General features: G+C 41.9%; 2 protein-coding genes and 1 long non-coding RNA gene across 14 annotated transcripts in view; 1 reads left to right on the plus strand and 2 right to left on the minus strand.

The window, feature by feature from the left end:
* The window catches only part of TEAD4 (TEA domain transcription factor 4), a 59,255-nt gene extending 56,364 nt beyond the window's left edge, over positions 1-2,891 (minus strand). For 2 of the 7 annotated variants that reach the window (XM_069806710.1, XM_069806708.1), the window contains exons 1-2: positions 2,742-2,891; positions 2,236-2,314 (exon numbers count right to left, since the gene is read on the minus strand). The gene's annotated coding sequence lies outside the window, so the exon portion shown is untranslated. Of the gene's footprint in view, positions 1-2,235; positions 2,315-2,741 lie in introns of those variants that run through there. The other 5 variants (XM_069806711.1, XM_069806709.1, XM_069806705.1 and 2 more) reach the window with 4 other exon arrangements.
* Positions 2,892-3,355: 464 nt separating this feature from the next.
* Positions 3,356-4,840, plus strand: LOC138689966 (uncharacterized). Its single transcript, XR_011328729.1, has 2 exons — positions 3,356-3,717; positions 4,316-4,840. It is a non-coding gene; the product is annotated as an uncharacterized lncRNA (long non-coding RNA).
* Positions 4,841-7,948: 3,108 nt separating this feature from the next.
* TULP3 (TUB like protein 3) overlaps positions 7,949-24,856 on the minus strand; it is a 32,281-nt gene continuing 15,373 nt past the window's right edge. For all 6 annotated transcript variants that reach the window (XM_069806703.1, XM_069806704.1, XM_069806699.1 and 3 more), the window contains 9 exons: positions 20,678-20,840; positions 18,601-18,777; positions 16,619-16,746; positions 14,785-14,982; positions 14,170-14,282; positions 13,654-13,768; positions 11,618-11,716; positions 9,360-9,531; positions 7,949-8,839 (listed from right to left, as the gene is read on the minus strand). In XM_069806703.1, the coding sequence (XP_069662804.1) occupies positions 8,706-8,839; positions 9,360-9,531; positions 11,618-11,716; positions 13,654-13,768; positions 14,170-14,282; positions 14,785-14,982; positions 16,619-16,746; positions 18,601-18,777; positions 20,678-20,840 (1,299 nt within the window). In that variant the 3' untranslated portion in view covers positions 7,949-8,705. The remainder of the gene's footprint in view (positions 8,840-9,359; positions 9,532-11,617; positions 11,717-13,653; positions 13,769-14,169; positions 14,283-14,784; positions 14,983-16,618; positions 16,747-18,600; positions 18,778-20,677; positions 20,841-24,856) is intronic.

Raw genomic sequence — 24,856 nt, forward strand, 5'->3', positions numbered from 1 at the left:
AACCAACTTGCTAAAAAAGAAAGTGTTACTTTTCACCTGGATCACCCCCTGGCCCAGGTCAGTAAACGGCAGTGCCGATACCCATGGCAGCGACAAAGGAAAGAGGTGCGACTACTTAGTAGGAAAATGGACAGTTTGAAGCTGTGCGGACAAGGTTCTGCCTACAGCAGCGCCAGCCTAAGTCTTTGTGGACCCACCCCTTGAGTTAGGTTGTGACGGAACCAAGAGCTGAAAGTTACAATCCGAAAAAGACACATAATACTAAGGAAGGAAAGCTGTCGATGAGTACAACGTCACTCCAAACAGATGCAAGCAGCATCTATTGGGAATGACACTTCTCAGCACCCTTCTCAAAACTCTACTTACTATATTCGAGTTCTGTGAAACAAATACGCGAGTAAGAAAACCAACAGCAACTGTGATTTTATTTTAAACCACAAGCAAGATTTGGTGCCATGGAGCCCTTTTTCTCCTCAGAGCTTGGCAGTATTTTCATACCATTTTCCCACAGATGTTCTGTAATACACCAACATTAAAACACTCACCACAGTAATAACCGAAAATACTTCAAAGCCATCAGTAAAATTAATTAAAAAAATCCAAAAGACGTAGCAGGAACCAAGACAGTGGAGTAATTCCTAACACCCACTCTCATGCACGCTAATTGCTCCCAAGATCACCTCGGGGAGGATATGAACAATGAGCAGATAGTCCAGTTCAGAGATGATGGACTTGGTCGCATGCTCGAGTTTGAGGGAGCCATCCAGACCGGGATTTAGGAAAACCCCGTAAGGTGACTGCACCCACTGGCTGGCTGCCCTTTGCTCTGCCAACCCCGGTTCCAAAGAAAACCACCGAGTCCCTCAGCATCCAACAGCCCTAATAAAGAAGCCCCTCTGTATTCATTACAGCATGATCCAGGCTCTTGCCTGTCATGAGAAAAAGCTACCAAGACCAAAAGGTTTTAACCGCACAGGTGACAGTAGAGCAGCTTCAACCCGGCCCTAGCACTTGTTTTATGCCCAGTCTGCTTTCCCCCTCGTTCTGTTCCTCTCGCTCCTCCCCGTTACTCTATGCCCTGTCCTGCTGCCCGCTTCCTTCTGGAGGAGGAGAACAATAAAACCTCTTACATCCACCCAGACAGATGGACGGACAGGTGAACGAATGCTCCACTCACTGTGCACAGAGACAGTGCGATCAAGTCTAGGAGAAGCCGATCTGTTCTGAGCAGTAGGAAACAAGAAAAAAACCAAACCCCCAACCCTCAAATGTCCTTCCCTCCCACCCAGTCCCCTGCACTTGAAAAGTATTTTGCATTGTTGTTTATTTGTAGAGGATTGGCAGAACTCAACCCTTAAGGTTAGAAAGTAACAAGAGCGTAACCCCAGGTTAAACAAAAACAAAACAAAAAAAATTGGTAGACTACTTGCGGTTAGTTTGGGTTTGCTTTTTTTTTTTTTTAAACTTATATATGACCATTCACCATAAAGTACTTTACAGAAGTCCTTAAAATACGTTGAGTTACACTCCTTCCCCCTTCTAAAAAAAAGCCTCATCTTTAGCATCCCATGCAAGGAATTGTTCAAACGGAATTATCTTCATAAGATAAAATATTACTTGGGGAAGCTTTTTGTTTGGTTTTGGTGTTTTTTGTTTTGTTTTGGTTTTGGTTTTTTAATTTAAATCCTTTCCAGAGGCACGCCACTAACACTCAACTGGAACTTCAGAATAACCGATCTGGGAAAACTGTATTCCCTCACCTTTTGGTAAATGCCCTGTAACACCCCACACGCCTTCTGACGGAGGGGGTTCGCTTACCACTTTTTTGTGTTGCTTTTCCCCCAAAACATCTTCCACAATTCACCTTAAAATTCCTCGCAGAAAGTACCGATCCTCCTCTCCACCCTCCCCAAGAACACCTCTACGAACGGCACAGAAACCTTTGCGGTTTGTTTGGGGTTTTTTTTCCCTTTCCCACTCGAAGTGCCACCAGTTTTCAGCCGGCGCGACGAGCGACCGAGTCCCCCCCCCCACGTCCCGGCGCCGGCCGCCCCTTCCCGGCGGGGGAAAAAGCCGCCGGAGCCTCCATGGAGGATGTCCCCATCGCTTCCTTTGTACGCTTGTGCCTCCTCTGCCGCACACGACCGGGCTCCCAGCCCTCCCGTTCCCCCCCTTTTCCCCGCAGAGAGCCCCTCCGCCCCGCGCCAAAGCGACCGTGAAACTGCTCGTCCTGACCTGGGCGAGGCAAGAGCGGCTGGCGTTCCGCGGGGGCAGCGGGGACCGGCTCCAAATCCTCCTTCTGCTCCAGGACTTTCTGCCAAAAGAGCAGATGAGGGCTGTTCCCTGCCCGCCTAGCCCCCCCCCCCCCGGCTCCCGCCCGATCCCCACCCCCGAGCCCGCAGGGGTGGGAGCGGGGGCTTGGACGGACGCACGGACAGACAGACGGACGGACTGGGGGAGGGGGGGGGGGGGAGCGGGCGGGTCGGCTTCTCGCTCAGCATCGCCACAGCCAAGTGGGAGAGAAAGCAAAAAAGTTGCCGGGGAGCCGCGGTTGCCCCCGGGGCTGCTCCGGGCTGGGGCCTCGGGGCTTCCCCTTCCCCCGGTCCCGCGGCGGCGGGCACGGAGCGAACAATGCCGGGCCGGGCCGGGGTGGCCGCGGAGGGGAGCGGGCAGGGGGCGGCGGAGGAGGGGGGTGGGGGGGGGTGCGCAGCCCGGGCCGGCGGGACAAAGCGCCCACTCACCTGAGGAGCGCGGAGCGGCCGGCGGGACGGCGAGCCGGGGAGGGGGCGGCGGCCGCGGCCGGGCAGGAGTTTGGGAGGAAAAGGGAGGGTTTTTGATTTCCCCTGGAGTTTGAAAGGAGGAAGTGAGGAATGCGAGGAATGAGAGTTGGTATGAAATGAACGCGGCCGAGGGAGGGGACTGCCGGCTAACGCAGGGGCTGGGGAGGGGACTGGCGGGGCGCGGGGGGGGGAGAGAGGGAGGCGAGCGAGGGGCCGAGGCGGAGTTGGGAACAAAACGCGGCGGGGCCCGGGCGCTGCCCGGCCGGGGGCCGTGTGTGGCCGGGGCGAGGGGGGGGGGAACGCGGGCAATGGCCGGAAGAGGGGGCCCGCGGGGGCGGGGGAGGGCCGCCCCGCGCCGGGGGGAGCGGAGGAAGGAAACTCCGGGCGGCCGGAGGGGGGAGCGGGAGCGGCCGGGCCGCCGCCGCCTCCTCAGGGATCGGCGGAGAAGTTGGGGAGTCCGCGGCCGGGGCGGGCCGGCCCCAGGCGGGGGGAAGAGGCCGGGCGCCGCCTGCCTGCCCGCTGCCTTCCCGGGGGCGGGCCGGGCCGGGCCGCCTCTTCGGGACGTGGTGGGATTTCCCACCCAGCACAGCCGAGCCCCGAGCCGGCTGCCCGCGGTCGAATTGTTCCCCAGAGCGAACGCCCGGCCTAGCAGCGGCGGGGTGTCCTCGTCCCGCGGGGGAGCGGCCCTGTCCCCGCCGAGGCGCTGGTGCGAGACCCGAGACCCGCGGCGGGGTGGGAAAGCCGCATCCCCAAAAACAAGCGCAGTGGTAGAACGGCGAGTCGAGTAAATGGAATTACATCCGACGGGCAGCGCGGCTCCGCCGGCGGGATGAACTTGTTCACGTCTCCCCGCAGGTGGCTTCGTCCCAGGCGCCTGGCGCGCACGGAACGACCTGGCCGTACGGTTATGGGGCAGCTGGCTCTGTTTGAAACTTCGGTAGGTTGAAGACATGGATCCAGGAAAATCTCGGCTTTCTTTAAAAGAGTTCGTAACTCTTTCGGGTTGCAGAGAGAAGACTGGAAGCAGGACCTAAATGGGTCTCTAAGGCCTCAGAAACCGGGTGGCAAAACCCACCAGCTTTATAAGCTTCACCTTGAGATTCGGAAGGCCAACTCCACCTTCTGGTTTTCCGTTGTGGTTTTGTTTTTTTTTTTTAGTCTGGCAGTGCTGAAGATAACTGATGGGCAATCCTTTTTAACACACAATTACTTTTCTTTGTAAGGCAATGCAGCAATGATTTTATTTTATGAATACTTCAGAAAAAAAGTTTTCTGATACAACTGTAGGAATCAAGAGTATATACCGTATAAATCAGATGAAGTTACAAAATTCAAGGACATTATTTTGTGGTTTTTTGTTAGGTAAAGCCCTGTAATGATCTTAATTAGCCACTGTTTCTACTAAACCATATTTAAAAATGTCTAATTTAATGAAAAACAAATGTGTATTAAAGGTAGCTCACTTCTCTGTGAATTCTAGGCCAGGTCTCATAATTATGTGACTAACGTATTGTTTTGCTCCCATTTCCCTGCAGAATCAACATAGCTCAAAGAGAAGGAATTGAAACCTATTCCTTCCTGTGAATCATCACACAAATTGTTTGCAGGACTCCAGTCAATTGCAGATGGAAACCCACTCAAGAGAATAGAGGTTTTCTCGTGGTGGGGTTTTTGGGTTTTTTTTTCTTTACTGGTGGTAATGTGGAAGCAAACTCTTCTGCTTGGAACACAAAGCAGAGGGTGTTGGGCAAGCTGATCAGACTTAATTCCCCAAGTCTATCTGTACTCTGATTTTGATATGCAGCTTTTAAAATATAGTCGTTTTTCACAGTAAAATATTTATTAAAGGGAAAGTAACACTAAAGGGCTTAATGCAATTAAGCATCAAAAAAAAAATCCTTTGTTTTCTTCATAATTTTAAGCTGGTTTGTTGCAGACAGTGCAATGGTTTGCCTTGTTTGGAACTGTTAATTTAATCGAAGTAAATGATCACAAATTCCATCCTCTGGAATACGTTCACTCATTTATGTACTCTCTAAATTAAATGTTAAATTACCAGAGCAGGTTACAGTTATAATAGCCTTTACCTTACTGCGTTTTGGTGAAGTTAGTTTGCTTCTAGATTTTTCTCCTGTTTTGGGACCAAAGAAGTGACCTCCACCTTCCAGCAAAGAAAGAATAATTCCATAAAGAGCATGTTAAGGGACAGAATGAGAAGATAAAAACTCTGCAGACTACAGTTCAAGAGATAGAACAGTAACAGTGGGTACAGGGCCTCTGCCTTCTTTCGTGGCAGGGCTTTCAATTCTTACCACTTCACAGCTGTAGCAGGCTGTTTCCCCTGTTAGTAAGGAAGCCCTTAGACCAGTGTTGCTTTTCTACTTGTCTTCATAGCCATATGCTGGGCCAAATCTCTCAGCCCTCGGATACCTTAAGTGTCTTAGTTCTGGGTTTCAGCTGTACTAGTGCCAAACTGCAGTTACGTACAACTGTGGCAGAGAAGATGAGGTTCCTGACTCTGTCAAAGAAGGTATCTGTCCATAGTTCAGTTTCACAAAACTTCACACAAACTCTTAGCTCTTGACCTGTAAATCACAGGGAATGATTTGCTTGTCTTCTGTACCAGAACAGGAAACCTAATTCAATGTCAACTGAGAGATTTACACAGCCATTAATACCAGCAAGTAGAGGAGCACACTAAGTAAAGTACAATACAATTGTACGCCAACAGTAACAAAACCCCCTGTCCTACTGCTACCAAATTCAGCAGCAAAACTTCAATGAGAATGGGACTGAGCCCTGAAGGAGCAAGAAATTATTCACTGTCTTTTATGTTTGTGAGCCAAGGAGCTTATGGCAGCCTAGGAGCTGTTTTAGTCTACTAGGCCTGTCTTTAATATTCATATTTATCAGTTTAATATGCTTCCTTCTTTGTTTTAAGATCTCTTCGGGATTTCAAGAATGTTGCATTTGCATGTACGTAGCTAATATTACTGTACTAAGAACAAATGGCCAGTAGTATTTGCTGCTCAGTTTTTTCTCCCAACTAAACCTAATGTGGCCTAAATGGAAATAGTGGAAAAAAAGAGCTGCATGAAGAATAGGGCCTAGAGATTGCAAGCCGTCAGTTTCTGATTATCGGAACCACCTCACCTCCTCTTACTAGGGTTCCTAGATCACCCAGTGGAAACAGGAAAAAATAAACCACTTCAACTTGGTGTTCCTTCCTGGCCTTGTATTACCTCAGTTCTTCATTCAGAAATACATGATATTGTACTTCAACAGTAGAACAGGTTCAGATGGAGGGTAGGAAAATGCATAAAGAACTGTCTCAAAAGCCCGAACTGGACACTGGGAGAAACATTAAAAACATGGGGCAAAGAAGTGCAACTAACTTAGAAACCACGAACTATACAGGAAGACCTGCTGATGGAGGGGTAAAAAAAAAAAAGTATTAGAGAGACTAACCTTACATTTATTCCCAGACTTCTAAGTATATGAAAAACACACCACAGAGGAAGAGAACTGAGAATTGCAAAGGAAAAGGGGGAGTAAGAGAGGCGAGATACAAGAAGACGGAATGAAACTGAGGTAGTATCTAGTACAGGAGGAACAAAGAACACACACAAGTGACAGCAAAATCCTACAAAAAAACCTCATTTAGAATTAAGGTTTTTTTCAATATATAAATTAGTTTATTTTCCTTTAGATATAAAAGTTATAAATACAATTCATGTAAAACAAACAGTATCTGATAAAAGAGCACTGCATCAGTTCATCTGTCTGCGTAATCTGATGGAGACCCAGAGGCCCTGACCCTGCTAGGATCATTTGATGTCAACAGATAGCTTGACGAGCCCCTGCTGACAAGCCTAACTGAAAGGCTGAGTAAAGGGATGCTCCTATGGCCTTCTGAGCAGAGAGAAAATAATCTTGACTTGGAAATTGGCATTCTACCTTCAGGTCACCCCAAACTAACATAAGGCAGTTTCTTTCATACAGTCCTAGTCAGAAAAATAATCAGACAGGTAACAAACTGACATAGTTTTTCTGGATGGGTAGAGGGAATGCAGAGCCATCAGCCAAGAACTCAGAAGAGCACAACTGGAAAACACTGCCAGGTCTTGTCCCCAGCCGGATGAGCAGGAAGTACATGAAGGCACAAAAGAGATCCATGATTCAAGTTCTCTTCCTGACTGCTCTGCTGATGAGATCATCTCAAGACAATGGCTCACCAGCTAAAGCAGAATGGCCATCTGAGAGATAAGCGAGCTGGAGTTCTTAGCATCAATTCATAATTTACAGTTAAATACAGAGTTTACACGATTACCATCTTTTTTTTTTCCTGGCAATATCAGAAAATGTCTTCACGAAGTTTCGTTATGTTGAAAGAGCAAATGATATCTACTACTGCAAAAACGCCAGAGACCAAAAGCAATAAATCTGGCTCCTTGGAGCTTCAAACAGTTAGTCTGCTGACAATGACAATATCCAAAGCAGGAGAACACCTATTCTTGTGTCAATAGAGGGACAGACTTTTCCAGGATCATCATGAATATGCATAATGGCCATGAAACAGGCAAGATAGTAACTGTTCTCTGCTTTAGTACACAGCAGATGTGTACACTATGAGGCTTACATGTCACAGTGTGCAGCAATTCACTCTGATGAATCAAGAAGCATTCCATGCTGTGACCTACAGTCTCCATATTGTATGTCCAGCATTAAAAATGGAACACTGGAAGGACACATTGCAAAGCCCCATGATATATTTATTAATTTTTTTTAAACTTACTGATGCCTTCAAAAACACCTGTAATCTCCTTTTGAGGTAACACCTTCTTATAATCAGGTTAACATTATTTATGTCATGACTTGATATAATCTCACGTTAAAAAAAGAAAAAGAAAATGAAATCAGTCACTAACTTATTCCTAAAAATGTAGAACATTTTACAAACAGTGGACAAAAAAAATATTTCTAATCAGCTTACAGTCTAGATTCAATCAACCAGAACACTGCTTTTCAGGAATAGTACTGTATATAGTTACAATACTATCTTCTGCCAAATCCAGTCAGATTCCATCATCTCTTCAGTCTCATTTTTCACATGGTTAAGAATAACAGAAACAGCAATGGATACAATATCACCAACTAAAAAGGAAGCATTTGAGATTTGATTGTTCTTTATTTGGTAAAAACACTGTCAAGGGATATGGAGTAATTAGAATAATGAAAGGGAACTGGACTATCAGCCTTAACAGAGAATCATCCCACAAAGTAAGAGAAAAGTGTTTTATTAGAGCCAATGTCTTGTTGCAGCTCTGTATTTGTTGAACATTACCTACAGTTGCACAGAGCCGTAACCTGAATCGCTCCATGTCTGACTGTTGTGACAGACAGCAAAATGCTACACAGGGCAAAAGAGAACACGTGCCAATAACGGTCCTCCTTTTTTTCTGAATTCATCTGATCAGGAATTCAAGAGTTCCTCATCAGATCAGTAGCATCATCTCCAGGGGCACTGTGGAAGTTCCAAGATACATGAACACTAAACCATTATTTTTCTAATCCTAGCTGCAAGGGGTTCCAATTAGTGGGCTAATTTCCTTAGCCTGCTCTCATGTGGCATCTGTTACAAAGATTCTGAAAGCAGAATCAACACCGACAACAAAAACATCACCCATATTTCTTGTTCTTCCACAATGCATACAGAGACTGCTCAGTCTTGGGACAGTCTCCTAAAATGGTCTACTGTCAACTACTATAATGCACTGAGGCCTGGTATTTGCTTTCTAATAATCCTGCAGAAGTCTGTCCTCCAGTTCCCTTCCATCCCCAATGTGCTTTTCATTACTCCACCTGGAACTCTTACAACAAGATGCAGGGATGGGAGGGCGTTCCACATTTCAAGTCAGTTGTCTCTCATTCACAGGCCAATTTACTATCAAAGCTGGAGAGTCCAATAGCAAAGGCCTGAAGAGCACAGAGAGGATAATTATAGTCCAGAGTGAACACATCTTCTGCTACACGACCAAACTGCATCACAATGTAGTCAGCTGGGGAGAAAAGAAAGATTCAGAGACAAACAATTTCACAGTGAAACAAAGGAAAAAAGAAAAAAAAAAAAACACCACAAACAAAAAACCACACATCTGACAGTCCCAGATATATGCGGTTGGTGTATCTATCCATCCTTTCTCACCAGCGTGGCCTCAAAATCTGTTCTCTAGAGTGACTGTTATTCTGGAGATTACCTTTATTCTAAGAACCAAAGCTCAAACTACTCTTTTGCTGGGCTGAAAGTGCTGTATTAATCCTTTTCCTTCCCTTCAGGAGGCTTGCATTTGCCCCCTCTTTTGCTGCAGCTATGGACAGCAGTCTCTGCACCCACTCCAGAAAAAGGGAGGCCTTATATAGTTTTCTTGACAGCTGAGAAGTCCCCAGTAATCCTGAGCTGAATTCCTCCACCCAGTCTCCCTTCTCCAAGAAGGGTGTCCTATTCCTCCCAAACCTCATGAAATAAATTGGGTTCTCCCTGTTCAAATAAGCCCCACACACTCTCCACCAGACTCTTACGGTCATTGTCATGGACAATCTGGAAGTTCTTCACTGAGGCCTGAGTGACTCTCCCATGGAAGTTCAAAACATAGGATTGAGTATCATCGTTCCAGACTGGAGCCTTGTTGTGCAACTCAATGAGGTTCTCTAAATTTTTGTTTTGCCATTTTGACAGCAGACTCTCATGTTCCTGTTCAGAAGAAAAATATATTTATCAGATTTGGAATGGCTCTTCTTTTAAGTACTGCCTCTCTCATGTGTGTGCACTCTGTCACTTGAAGGTCATTCCTTGTTTAATGAAACACAATGGCAGCACTTAAACTCAGTCCTACTGAAGATTTCCTGCAAGTACCAGGAAGATACTTTAATGGATTCCCAGCCCAAGGATTCCTTTCCACTCAATAAGCTATCACCATATTTCCACCCAAACAAGAAAAAAAGAGTGAGAGAGAAGGAAGTGTGTGTACAGTAAATGGAGCAATTCACAGGCCACAGATGACTGCCATCCTGCTGGCAGGAATCCTTTCTGAGTCTCATAAGCTTTCTCTGATCTCGTTGGATCCAATTTCCATTTCTAATATTCTAAACTTTGAAACAAACAAAAAAATTCTACAATTAACTGCATAGTGGCCAGGCCCTGGGGTGCTTCAGTAGAAAGTTCAAAGTCTGCAGCGGGCTGCAAGTATGCCTTAAGTAGGTTAAATGTCATCCTATTGGGTCTAATAAGTGATGCACAATATGAAAAACAGAGAGAAATAAAACAAAAATGATACAAAAAGGAGGTAAACTAGCACATTAAATTTGACAAACAGAATGAATTACAAGAAGCTACAAATAGTAGCAAGTGAAACACATGGCATGATTTAAAGTTCTGCAACAAATAAAATCCAAACTGAAATAATATATGCTAAAACTCCCAAGAAAAAGAATCCAAACTTAAAGGTATTTAATGGGAAAAAATCATCAGAAAACAACCTATTGTCGAGGTTATAGTAACTGTTTTAGTATTGTATACAGATATGACAGTGGATTTTTGAGGATAACCTAAATAAAACTCACTGTTCAGTTTAAACTAGTTACTTTATATCTTTATTTTTATCTTTATTTAAAGATGCAAAAATAACTCAGAATTGGCACCAAAGGGCATTTAGATGCAATTTTTCCTCCTTTACAGTGGAAGCAGTATTGCTTAATTGAAGGCATCACACTACAGAGAAGGAAGATGAAAAAAGAGTCAAACCCCTACACCGAAAGCTTTGCCAACTTTTCAGAACAGCTTTGTGTTTCAGCCTTGTCCACTGTCCCTATGCTTACCTGCTAGCAAAAAAGTTGGCAAAATAGGGGAGAAAAATAAAGGCAGGGCCATGGAATCATTGCTGTACTGACAGGGGAGACAGCAACACCAGTTGAAAGATGATAAAAAAATGACAACCTCCAGATACAATTTTCCTGCCCATTCACAAAACTAAACCTCTTTTCCAGGCTCTCATGACCCTGAATTTCCACTCTTGAAGATTTTTTTCCTCTGACCTCAACAAATACACTCTTGTCCTACTCATATCTACTCACAACACGGTTGCAAATACCATTTTCTAGCTTAAAATATTGACCATGTCTTTCAGTTGGCACCTGTCCTTTTTGCCTTTTGGTCTTCTATCACACCAAACATAAAACCCACATTAAGGGAACAGAATGATTTTCATCATACACCTTAATATATCTTCAGATACAGTTCTGTAAGCTTTTAGCTATAATGTCCCCCATATGTATAAGAAATCCTCACTAAAGAGTCACCACATCCTTCTCCTCATCCCACTTTCTCCTTAAAGAATCCTCCTCTTCTGTGATTCCTACAGAGACTGACAACATTCTGATCAAAATGTATTTATTCTCTTGCTACTACACCAGAATACCACCTTATCTATTTATTATCTATCTGTTGTAACTCATATACTGGCTAAGAACGTAAGCTCCCAGGAGGAGCAAGTTTGTTCTGTGTTCATCTGACTCTCAGTGTAACAGGGTCCCATTAGGCTGATTAAAGGACAAGTGAGGATACAAACACTATTCAGAAGGCTACAAATTAGGGAAAAGGCAAGAACAAATTAATCAACACCTTTAGGCTACATTGTATTTACTCTCCATGAGACTTGCTAAAGCCCGGAGTATTAACAACCTTGCTCTAAAAACCTTGATTGTCAGTAACACCCTGACCTCTACGAGAAAGTTTTAACCTCTTCCTCCAATATGAAACACAACCAAACTCCATAACTCACATTTCGTGGACGGATTGGAATTCGCTTATGATTCATATTCATTCCTGGAATGATCACAGACATTTTTCTGGGACCCTTAAATCCTAACACATTGGTTTCCTGAAAGACAAGGAAAGACATTATTTTAAGTAAATGAGATACTCCATCTCAAAGAAAGAAAGACAGCAAAACTGAACTTGAATCCACATTTGTATTGGTTTTTAGAGATTTGCTAGCTACAACTGTAGTAGCAGTTATCTAACTGCAACTGTGTTCAATCACTGAAAACAGCTTTTTCTCCCATTTTGAGAACGTTAAAAGACATACATAATATTACCTACTTTAGAGCGCATCTGTTATCCTAATGAAACATTTAGAATGAAATCAGAGACAAGTGCAATTTCCCAGGCATAAGATTTTGCATATGAGGCAAAACTGTGCTAAAATCTTGCTAGTGAATGAGCATATGATAAAGTATGATAAATGGCAAATATCTTTGACCTGAGTCTGTGTTATCTATATATCACCATTTAGGCTAAAATGTTTCTGAAGAATGAATAACATTCTTCTTTAGGTGCTGTTACTTGTGTTTAAGAGCATACCTACAATTTTGTCTCAAATCATGCCCTTTTATAAATCATTAAAAACAGACCCAGAAGGCAAAGTATTCAGCAAGTGTCCAAGCTTCAATCTTAAGACAAGCAGATTTTTCCAGAGTACTGCAGGAGACTACTCCAAGTGGATTGAGTATAAAAAGCAAAGGAAAAAAGTCTTGGCATTCTCAAACTATGCGTTTGATAACTTCAACCAAAATTCAAGGGCCCATTTAAAGTGTTCTGTAACAATGTCAGCAATAACCTTTAAAATTCCCAAAGACCAATTAAAAAGCCAGAATCTTTTAGAAGTACTGAATTGATTGATAGAAGTGATATAGCTTCTCCTAACAGCCTAGTGCATTTTGCAGACACAGAACATGGGTCTTTGTAGTTGCAACCTCTATTATTTCACTTCAGAAAGTCTAGGGGCACATATGAGAATGAGGGTACTGATTTTATTCATATATAAACTTTATGAACTTCTTGTAGATAAAAGTTCAGAAATCAGAAAAGCTGACTTTATATTACCTGCTGTAGTCATTTTAACACCTTGCAGTGTACAATTAGGTGGGGAACTGAAGAATAATGTATACAAAGAAAATATCCAGTGATACTTCTGTAGACAGACTAGTACTGGAATTATCACATCAATTTTTTTCCCAAGTGCCATTAAGATCAACAGAACAAAAAAAAAAAAAAAAAGAAAAAGACCATTCTCCAGTAGGCTAATGCACCTTTAAATTTCTGCTGCTGTACCTGTGATAAAAGTAGAAATCCTTCCACTTGTCAGGCCATCATTTTGTAAAGAACCTCAAATTTTACTCAAACTTTAGGACTGGAATACAAAACAATGTGACATGAGAACCCTCACATAATTCTAGAGCGTCCACAAGTGCGTCCTCACTCTAAAGCCTAGACTGAGGTGATCCGCAAGACCAGGAGAAGAAAACATCTCTAGGATAGAGCTAGCAAATCACGATTTCCCCTGGAGCCATATTCTTACCAACAACAAGCTGCTACTGAAACAATACTAGCTCCTTCCTATACACCAAAATGCTTTTGGTTTTGCAAAAAATAACTCTTCTTCATAGGGTACTCCCAGTTCCTTCTTAGTGTCCACCAGATACCAGCTAGGCAAGAGGCAGTTCATGCTGTGGCTGGCTCCACGTAAAGGATATGCTGACCAGCCACATGCTGAACGATAGGCCAGGTAAGGAGGTCATCAGGATGTTAGTTTGAGTCTCTCTCCCTCCCCTGGCATTGATTTTTTTTTTTTCATTAAACTTGTAAGAACTTATCTTTGAGGCCTCTGCCTTTTTTTGTATCTGGTTGAAATTGGTCAGTTGGTTCCAAAGTTAAGTGGGAGAGGCAGCCAGGTGGCATGATTTTTGTAAGCCCCGTTTCCTCGGTAACCAGGGCACAAAACCAAGAAAGGGGCAAAAGGGGAGAGGCACTACTTACATAACAAATAGCTGCAAGCTCCTGTCTCGTATGAGCCTTTTCCACTAGACCTTGTGCCTTGACTGGGCTAACTCCATGGTCATAGACTGTAAATTTAGTTCCCATGAGGTTTGACCTAACATCAGGTTATGGAAAGACAGAGAAAGAGAGAGGCATCAGTGGAAAGTTTTGTCATCTTCTGAAGGTATTTGTACAGCACAGTAAAAGCACACATCTCCTGTCATCTGAATCTTCCTATTGCCAGCTCAGTAAGGAACTTCCGCAAAGTGCCCATGGTGAACTGAGCCTGTAACCTATCCTGGAAAAGCATCAAGTCTGTATTCCTTCTCTGAATTGCCACAGTGAATGGTAATGCTGAAGAAAGGTTGCCAACGTGGGTGAATACAGATTACATTAAGCAGGACAATGCAAGTTCATTCCCTCTGAAGTGATACCAGATTGCTATTCAAAACCCCCAACTCAACTAAAACGAAAATCCAATCTCTCCTGTCTGTAGTTTTCATCTGTGGTTCTCACCTGAGTTTTCCAATGAAACTTTCTCCTTCCCGGGATAAATCAGTTGGGTCAACTGATATGAGGTAATTGGATGTTTTGCTCTTTTTTCGTTTTCTCCCTGCAAGGAGGAACGTCTGGAAATACAAAACTTTGATCAAGACTGGAGCTTTGCAAGAATGCAGAGGCATTGCTAGGTGTTGCTATCCAAACTGTTAACTCTCCATTTCCCACATCCATTCCTCTTTTTGTTCTGTGCTGTAATTACCACCTCCACAATTCTGATCTCTTCCACAAGTGCCCGCCCTGAAATCCTATTCCTCCAATCAGCTCACTTGGCAGTCTAGATTTAATGCAACTGTCCTTTCTAGTCTTCCCTCCTTTTCTTGCGGAGCAGCTCAGTCTCCCTGCTCTTCTTTATCCTTGACATTTTTATACTTCTTAAATTTCATCTTTCATTGTATTATGGCTTTTAAACCTGCCAATTCCCTTCTTAGTGCCTTAGCCAAATATAAGCTGTCCTAATCTGCATGCTGGCTCTCCTCAGCTTCTGGTTTCTTACCAGAAGTTCTCCCTTACACCAAAAATATTCTGTGGTAAGAGTACAATAGCCAAGTTACTATGTGCTGCTTCCAATACCTTTCTGTTGTCATCCCTTTCCAGATGCATGTAATAAGTAGGGAAGAGGCCCCGGTCCATTCCCTTCTTATCTCTAGTGATTCGACACTTTATTGTAATACCACGGGGCGCAGGGCGTAATGCAAAATCCTCCAAGTTCTCCACTTCTCCCAGCTGTGCATCTGCCTGAGGGGATGGACTACAGGAAGCACCTGTTTCCTGTGGGAAGAACCATCATATTAGCAAATTAATATCAGATCAGAGGCTCTGGTATTCCCCAAGAAAAGAAAGGTCTGTTGAAACAGAAGATCTCATGTCTAAAGAAGGTATTTGGGAAAGGGAAGTTAAATGAGAGACCACCTGTGTTTCTCTGAAGAAAGCGGCTGAAGACTTTTGCTCTGAGGAAAGACTAGCCCTCGGAGGGGAGGGAGGAAAAAGTACCCATTAACCAGAGATGAGTGAACTACTAGGAAGGGGAAAATAGGATGAGACACTGTAAATATTCTAAGCAAAGAGCCTCTCTGCTTTTAGAACTTCAAACACTGTGGGCAAATAAGGCAGCCTGATAGTATGGACTGGTGGATGCTGCAGTAAGATAGGCTGGGATTTTTGTGACTAAAATGAGCACTGAGATAGGGTACAGTACAGAACAGGAGCAGAAACGGACTAAGCTGACAGTGGAACCACCTCAACTAAATGCTGGAAGAACTTTAGAATAACGTGTACAGTCAGGATGCAAGTTGTGGTCACCAAAGGAACCAGAATTCTAATGGAAATCTGGTATAGGTTATTAAAGTTACTTTTTCTTAGAGGTAGCTGAATCCTGTGGATTGTAGAACCCAGGAGATTCGCCCCTTACTGGGCCTTGGAGATGAGGTTGCTGGTTTACGCCCAGCAACTCGCCCACTAGTGTAGCACAACATACGCAGTCACCTCACAAATACACTCACATGGGTCTTTTGAATAGTAGCTTGGATTTGTAAGGCTGTCCAGCATGCATGCCCAAAACCTATGTCCTTTATCTGGTCACCAGCTCAGACCCTGGGTCTTCCTCATGCTGGTCTCTTCCAACTCACTGGCTAGTCCACCATATAGTTTGTCAGCATACGAATGTATGTATTTTACACAAACACACACACACACACACACACGAGAACACATTCACACAGAAAATCATTAGAAATGTAGTTTTAACACCTGCGGTAAGACACACCGCAGTAATCGGGCACAAGGCTTGGACAGAAAAGCATACTGTCTCACAGCTGTTTACATGCATCTGGTGCTTTTTAGCCCTTTTACTCTCTATTTTCCCATGCTTACTACTCCCTGATCCACCTTGACCTCTTTCTTTTCCCTCTTGAGTCCCTTTCCCTAAACACCCCATAAAAAGTTTTCTCCAATCCCAGAATTCTCTGTTCCATCCCAAAATTCTGTTCCTCCTTGCATCCCACAATAAATGCTACAAACCTTCAGGCAGTGATCCCTCTTAAGTTTGCATGGCATTTCAGTTTCTCTGAGTCATCTTAGTGGATATTACACCAGAGACAATGGCCTAATCTGTCTCCTTTGAGGGTCATAAGAGTAGCTGATTCATTGTGTTCCCATCTTCACTCATTAAGCTACTTGGGTTCCTCCGCCCACCATTGTTCCTTTAATCATTACTAGGTCTTTCTATTTAACTCAATGGCCCTTCAGTCAGATAACCTGACAATCATGACCTTCCTCTGCCTTCAGGGAAGTAATATGCTAGCTACTGTAGTTGCAACTACTATATTTCAACCCAGTGCTCAAGGGGTCTGTACTAAAATCAAGCATGTGCCCAGCCCACATCAGAAATGGATTTCAAGACACTTACTGCAAAAGATTTCTCGCTGTTTGCAGAACTAGGCCTCTCAGATTCAGGATTCGGTGAATGAGATGCCAGTGTCTTACTAGTTTCCTCCTCTTCTGTGTCCTCATCAAAATTCAAACTGCCTGAAATCCCTGTCAGAATACAGGATCAAGCAGGTAACCTCTGAAAGAAGGTGTCATGAGTTCATGGCATCACTAATTCATATATGACTCCTGCATAGCTATTCACTCTTTTAATTAATTTCTGTTGTTTCAACCGCTGATTTTCTTCATGTGCTATATTGCTTCCCGAGTCTTGTAATTCAAACCCCTAGTGACATTTTGCAGCTGTCACTGTGCAGATGATTAAGCAGCTGTCAGAGTTTTATTAATACTTATTTTACATGATATTACATGATGTAATGTATTGCTTAATATATGCTGTCATTGAATTAATTTTGCTTATTTTCATGCAAAAAAGCCCCCCATGTCTTAAGAACAAAAAAAGGAAATGCAGATCAATATGCCAACACCTATCCTATAACTTGGACTCTGTACAGTTTGCATCCTTTACCACTTCACTTTAATCCTATACACACTGAAATGGAGTATGATAATTTTTCAGTAAGAGCCCTAGTATTCTTACATCAGTAGGAATAACTCAGGTCTCATGAATACTGCCAATGATTTGATTTTTAAAACAGAAGCACGGACTGAGTAGTTCCAGGACTTACTTACTTCATCTTAACCTAAGCACAGTTATGCAGACATGACCGTGGGTATATAACTAAAATAACTCTGGGTAAAGACATTTTTAAAGAGCTTCCGTACACATCACTGTTTGGTGTTTCCTTCCACTTGGAACTGCATCATTTTGTTCTGTGATTCCATTCTTTAATTTGGCTGTAGAATGGAAAAGCATGTAAAGCACTATAGAAAATGAACACACTCAGCCTGCTAAGCTGAATTATTTTCTGAGACCCAATATTATAACAGTGCTCCAACACAGCACTGCATAGAAGAGGCACTGCTGGAAGTTCTTTGTCTCAGATGAAACAGAAAAATGTAGTCTTAACAACCTGTCAGTAAACTTCCCAAAGCACATTTGGAAAGAGGAAAGGCGTTAACCCTAGTACTCCAGCCAATTTCAAAATTCACTGTTTATATTCTACCTCCACTAATTTCCCCTGAAGTTTCTGGATATTCTCTCCTGCTTCCTTTCTTAACTCTTGCGTAATGTTGCTATCCATAGGTAAGCAGCTGTTGCATCTCACAACTGAATGAAAGTATTTCTACATATGGTAGTACCTTAATACATAAAGTGTACTGGAAATATTCTGGGAGACAGGCTCTGCAAAATAAAAACAAGCTGTGTACCTTATTAAACACTTGCCATTATTTTGCTGCAAAGTGCGTAGGCTGCATGCAATAAAAAAAGGTTTCCTGTGGCACTGGCAGCAACAGAAGATAACTTGGCAGACAGAGATGGACACCCTGCTGGTAAACTACTCAATGAGATAACTATCTAATATAAAACTCTAAACCTGTTGATTATGACAGCCTCTGACTCAGAAAGAACACCTTTCCTGTTAGTCTCCTAAACAGTTAAATTATGGCATTTACTGGCTATAGAGGGTTCTGCTGTTTTGAAAATAGTCAAGCATCATATCCAGCTATAATATAACTGGAATAAAAATACCCCAAACTTTAGCAAAATGTGAAGTATAGCATTTTGCACCAACTTCCTTGGAAAGGCCAGAAATTATACAGCACATTGATAAACCTTTAAAGCATAACTGGTATGTTCCAATTAATGTCAGAAGAAGGAACTGCAGTTCTGCATTTCTACATGCTGTAGAATCTACTAGCTCTGCATTTAAAAGTAATATCCTACAGATACTTCCTTCATGATTCCTCATATTTTTTAGTTTTTTTAATGCTACTGAAAAAAATTATAAGAAGTAGAAGAGCCCCTGAAAAAGATTTTTGCCCATTATCAACTCTTACCTCGTTTCTGTAAGATTTCTTGCAGATCTGGCTTGCCTGCTGTGTCTGTTAGAGCCTCTCCATCATTTTCCTGATCTGCATTGTCTTCTGTTTTGGAAGATCCAGCAGAGAGAGTTTGGAGCTTGGTCCCCAAATCTTGCACTTCTGATTTCAGAAAAGCAGCTGGTCCATCAATGCCTGCAGGCCAAAATGAAACAGAATGCTAAAGTCTATTTTTTTATGGCTAAAGATGCATCCCAGGATGGTTCTCTTCCTCTTCCCTTGCTCAAGCATCCCTTTAACGTACTGATGTATACTTGCTCAACTTTTGTCAGAAGACTTGGGAGGAGTCAGGCCTGACTGGTACAGACCACCTATTAGTTTAAACATATCAGGCATCAGTTTCTACTTTTTTACAAGGGCTTAAGCAATTAAAACGAGTTGTATTTGTCATGCACACTGATATCCTTCAATTTACTTATGGGCAACTACTCTATTTTCTTTTCCTTCACGTTCCTTGTTTACTCCTGTGACAATAAGTGAGTGCTCTACAGTGAACATCACAAATGAATTCGATAAAAATATCTACAGCCACAGGCAGCAAAAACTGTAAATGGATGCCCTCTATCTTTTTGGTAGAAATGAAATTTCCACATTTAAACACGCCACAGCTGTGCATTGCACTTCGTAATTGGCGGAGATGTCTTGATTTGGCATAATACTTAATACATGTTTTTGTAGCATTCAATATGTAAGTGTAGTTCCAGCTCTGGATTTCTTGCTTTCCCACTGTTTTCCTTCTAAAAACGTCACTGCTTTATCTAGTCATCAGATTTCTGACGTGTTTACTGCTGTTACCACTTCTTAACAGGATTTGTTTGTACTGATGAAGCTTCAGAACTATGGAAGCTAGTGAGGGAAAGTTAGTTTTCATTTTTCTTTCTTGTAGTTTCAGTACTACTGAAGTTTCCTAACTTAGGAGTTATATCTTTTCTCTCACTCTCTTTTTGACTTAAGTCTTTTAACAGAAGCTTTCTCCCACCTGATTTTAAACACATAAATGCTACCATCCACATCACTAGTCTCCTCCCCATCCTATGATCCTGAAAGACATCTGGAGAACCAGAAAAACATTCAAAAGACAGGGGATAACATAGTTCCAAATGTGATCTTCAAACTAGGTAACACTGGTTTGTTTGGATTTTTAAAATTCTACTCTACACATTAATTCCCTATTAATATAACGGTGGTATTGTAACTTCCTGCAATAGCATGCATCTCAAAGCCTTAGTATGTTTCCTGTTACTTTCTTGATAGGCTGATGGGATCCTGGCTCTCAAACTACTTCCTGACGCTTCTGCTGGAATGTAGGGGTTTCATTGCTGCTCTTTTTTCCTACCTGTGGCATGGAAGTCTTAAGGGTGTCACTACTGTATTTCTCTTAACTCCTAACAGAATGGTCACTATTTTACTGTAATGTTTTGAGACAACTGAATTATTGTCTTTGGCTCTGATATCACTTTGTGCTTGTGACTTTCTGGACTACTATAGCTTGTTTGTTATGTTTCAGCTGTCTCCCTGAAGCCCACAGAAAACAATAGATGAGGTAAAAACCAGCAAGAACCTAATTCAGTATTCTTAAGACTTGGTTTTGCTGTTGTCTACTTTATCATTCAGTCATACGCAATCTTGACATGGAGTACACTATGAAGAAAAGTACAAGCAGCCACTACTGGATCATTTCCTTTTCTTTATCCTACAGCTTCAGAAGACTCTCTTACTTTGGATTTGTATCTCACTACCTTTATAGGAGTTCCTAATCCATTTCTACAGTTCTTCTTAGCCTAACATAAGGGAGAGATTACTTAAAGGCACATGAAGATTCTCAGCTGTCACAAAATTCAAGGTAAGGTTTTTGTTTGTTTTTACAGTTCAGTATTGCTCAACCATACTGTACTACAGTTCTACTTTTGTACATAAAAAGGTATGTAATCAATCTTGTTTATCACTTGACCGCTGTTGTAGGTGCCTATCTATGACATAAAAGGCATGCACTGGCATTTTGGGGAACATTGTTGCAATCAAGTTGATTACTTACCATGTAAAATAACATCACTATGGAAAGGGGTAGGAGTTTCTACTAAAGGAGTCTGCTCCTCACACGCTTTGGGCTTTGACCTACGCAGCTTTGCCTCAGGATTTGGCTGTACCATCAAGGGATCAAGACGTTTCTTCCTCTGCTTCTTCTCTAGAAGAGCTCTCTGTGAAATAAAGAAAAAGCATGAAATAAGGATAAATAACCACATCCAGAGAGGCAGAAACCATGCCCCAGCCATTGGCAATGACATGTCACTGATCAGAATCTCCAATAAACCTGAAATCCTCTTGTAATCTCTTAGAAAAATCCTACACACAGGTATCACTGTGTCTTTGGAGTGAGACATTGCCTTTAACTCTCTGTCAGTGGTTGATGGGTGTTATGGACACTTGCTTATTTTCTGATCTATCCTGAGACCATCAGCAGGTTATTTCACCTCCTTTCATCGAGTCTAAACTGCAGCAATCCTTAATATAAATAGACAAATTCAGCAGTCATTTATAATCCAATATGAAACAGGACTTGCAAAGGAAAAGGTTTTTATCTCAAAAGCTATCTTACAGGGAGAACTCAAAACAAATAGTTCCCAGAAACCAATGTTGAGAGATTAGACTTAGATGGGGGGTGGGGGGGTGAGGGGTGGGGAATAAAAAAATTTTAAAAATTACAGTCATTAAAATAGGACTGATCCAGTAAAAGGAAAATTGATCTACCTTGCAAAATTTTTCCATGTAATTCAGGATTGAAAGGAAAGAATAGTAAATCCAAATGTTAAAAAATAAAACATTGATTTTCCAAGATACATATACATTTGATGTTTATGATTTCCTACTAAATGAGAACAGAAACAACTTCTAGACTTAAATCAAGGCAAATGGGGACATTGCACCATTTTAAAGACAGCCACACTTAATCCTTAAAAGTTAAGGTGATGCATGAAGAAGAAGGAAAAATCATAGTCTAATATTCTGTAATGCACCACTATACAAATGATGTGCAAGGCCCTTGCTATAGATGCAGTTTATCCATGCCTGCTTCTTAGGTGCCTGAACACCCCCTGAAAGTTGTTCTTGATCATAGAAACCCTTTCTCCATCAAATTCTTTTCAGTCTCCAAGGATCCATCAGACAACCAGTACCAACAATTCAATCCACTTGAGACAGATGTCTTTGGAAACCTTTCCTCTCCTGTTATGTTTTTTTCTTTCTCTTGTTGGTCCTTTCCTACCCTATTAGGCTTTTTATCTCAAGTGAGGTTAGTTTCTCAGGCAACCTCTCCTTGAGGAATTCCAACACAACTCAGCTCTTGGTAATTTATTCTTTCTGCTTTTTAAGCACTTGTCAAAAAAACCAAACCAAACCAAAACCCCCCCAAACCCCCAAACACGCCCCCCCAAATCCCACCACCAACCCCTCTCCCCAAAACACCCCCCCAAACCCAAAACCAACAAAAAACCCAAACCAAAACAATATTTTTTATTTAAACACATAATTACACTTTGAAGTCTGGACTGCAATACAGGTAGTATTGTAATACTGCAGTATTGTACAGGTAGTGCAGTAATACTGCAGAATTATTTGCAAGGATTTTCCTGCAGGGCAAAAATTACATAGAATTTCAAAGACATTATCACATTGGTCTAGAAAAAGAAAAGAAAAATAAGCAGAAGTCAAATTCTTAGAAAATTATGATTACAGATAAAATTTGTGTTCTAGAGAGGTAGTCAGACCCTCCAGAAGAATTTACATTGCTTTGTGCTGTTTGTTTGTTTTTTAAATTAATGCTGAAGTAAAAAAATTCATGATAGTTTATAAATCTCTAGTAGTTTAAATAAAAGGAGAGAGGGAAAACAAGAATCAAAACATTATACTCAGAATAAGGATTTGAGAAGAATTGTTAGCAAGGTTTCTCTACCTGACAAACAGACTGACAAGAAAAAAACAGACACATCCTAAAGGCAGTAAGAAAGTACACAGCTACTGCTAGAATCGGAAATTGAATTTGGGATCACTATAGGATATAACAACTTTAAGAGCTACTTAACTGATTATTCTATTAGATGAGCTTTTTTAAACATTTCATTGCTCACCAGTCTAAAAATTTTTTTTTCCTTATTATAATAAATTGTTTCATCAAAGAGTTTCTAGGACTCACCAATCCATTGGTATCACATTGGTTTATACTGCAACCTACTTTATTGCTGATAGATGTGACCGACCTTCTTGCAAGAACTTCAGGATAATCAAAGTGACAAACTTGATAGTAATTTAATTTGTTTTTAAAAGGCTTCTCTCTACCACTTTGCTTACTGAGAATGGAAAAAATCTACAAGCCCACTGACAGGACAGATAGCAGCAGTTCATTTTCTCTACATAAGGTGGCAGACCAGCCTTACTTTCAGTACTATGTATCCTCACTCCACTAAGATGAAGTAGAAGAAAGGAGACTGTATTTTGTTTCATTTTGTCTATTAACTAGTCTTTTCCTCCAGCTCTGTGTTATAGTAAAAATTGATATAATATTACAACGAAAAATTTAGATAGTTCATGAACAGGACACCAGAACACATAATCCATTAGATAAATAACAGATACAGATTATCATGATTTGTTCAGGATTATTTAATACACGGAGTTCACAAACTTTCAGAAACATTTTCTTTGCACCACAGAAAAGCATAACAACAGAATACAGGATGATTAAAGGATCACAAACCACCAACTCTGGTTCTAATGAGTTTCCAACAAGGTAAGAAGTCAGATGTGTCAATGAATATATCATAGCAGACTAATAAGAAAACTAGTTTAGTATTCTTTCTACAACTGTGACAAACAGGAAGATGGTATACAGAAAGGTTCCAAGCACTCCACCCTTGAAGGTGCAATACCATACTAATTATTTGGCACGGCCCTACCTTAGTAGGCCATGCAGGATGGACTCTAGCTCTGAAACACCCTCTCCACTCTTCCAGCTCCTCCTCAGTTCATGCTGAGGCAGCAGTGACAATGCTAGTGATGATGGCATTAATGAAACTTCGTGTCAAGAGTGAGTACCATCTCGGGTACATTCAGAAATATGCCTTGAGCTTCATGCTCTCCACCCACAGGGAGATGGCAATATTGCACTTAGAGCTGCAGGTGCCTCAAAAGACACAGGAACACCTTCTACTGCTGGGTTGAAGCAAGCACTGCCTGAGCAGCCACACACTCTCTCCCCAAGGAAAAGGCAGTAGTCTAGATAAAATCATCCTGGCAGGCTGAGCTGGCCCACAGATGGAACTTGATGTCATGCGTTATTATAAATAATACTTTACTGAAATTACAGTGTTTCCAAACCCATCATAAAGATGGATGACAGGCATATGTCTTTGCTGTGGCAAATGCTTATTCCAGATTCTCTGTATGGCCAAAAGTTCTAAACACGATCCTGCTGGATTAAAACATTTTACATTTTTTATCCCAATTCCTATAAATGTTTAGGACAAATTAATCAAGTGGGGCATCAGCTACAACCAGCAATGAGTCCATTATGTCTGATAGTGATCTCCTATTGACCTCTATTTCTTCAGAAGGCATGGTACTATTCATGTAAAAGTTAAAAGCAGACTTTAAAAGTTAACATTCAAACCTAAATATACAATCCTAAATTAAAGACTGTTAGCATTTCTCAACAAATCTCATTTGCAAGGAGGCAGGGTGGTGTTAAAATGTATTTTAGTGAAATTTTCTAGCTGTTGGTTTTACAGATGATTGCAGTCTCAACCAAATCCACGAAATCCTGAAACAAAATTGCAGAAGGGTGCGAGTTCTTTAAACTCACCTCTTCATGACTCAACTGATGGCTGCTCTGAGGGAATTCCACCCAGCTGAACAGCTTTGTTTTGGTGGAACAGCAACACATTCCCATGGCGAGCTCTGAAACTAGGCATACATTGACCATAGCGCCTAGCGCTAGGAGCCAGTGATTACTACCAGCTTATGACCCAAGACAACAGTCCTAAAACAGACACTGAGGTTCATCGCCAAGCAGTCAGACCATCCTTAGTTTTGGAACTTCTTACTATGTGGCATTTGGCACTAAATGCTCTTTTACTGATTACTTTTTTACTGATTACTTGAACTAATGTGTTTTGGGTTTTTTGGGGGGGGTGTGTGTTTTGTTTTGTTTTTTCAAAAACAA

This window comes from Haliaeetus albicilla, chromosome 19 (genome assembly GCF_947461875.1).
Source record: "Haliaeetus albicilla chromosome 19, bHalAlb1.1, whole genome shotgun sequence".
NCBI classification, from domain to species: domain Eukaryota; kingdom Metazoa; phylum Chordata; class Aves; order Accipitriformes; family Accipitridae; genus Haliaeetus; species Haliaeetus albicilla.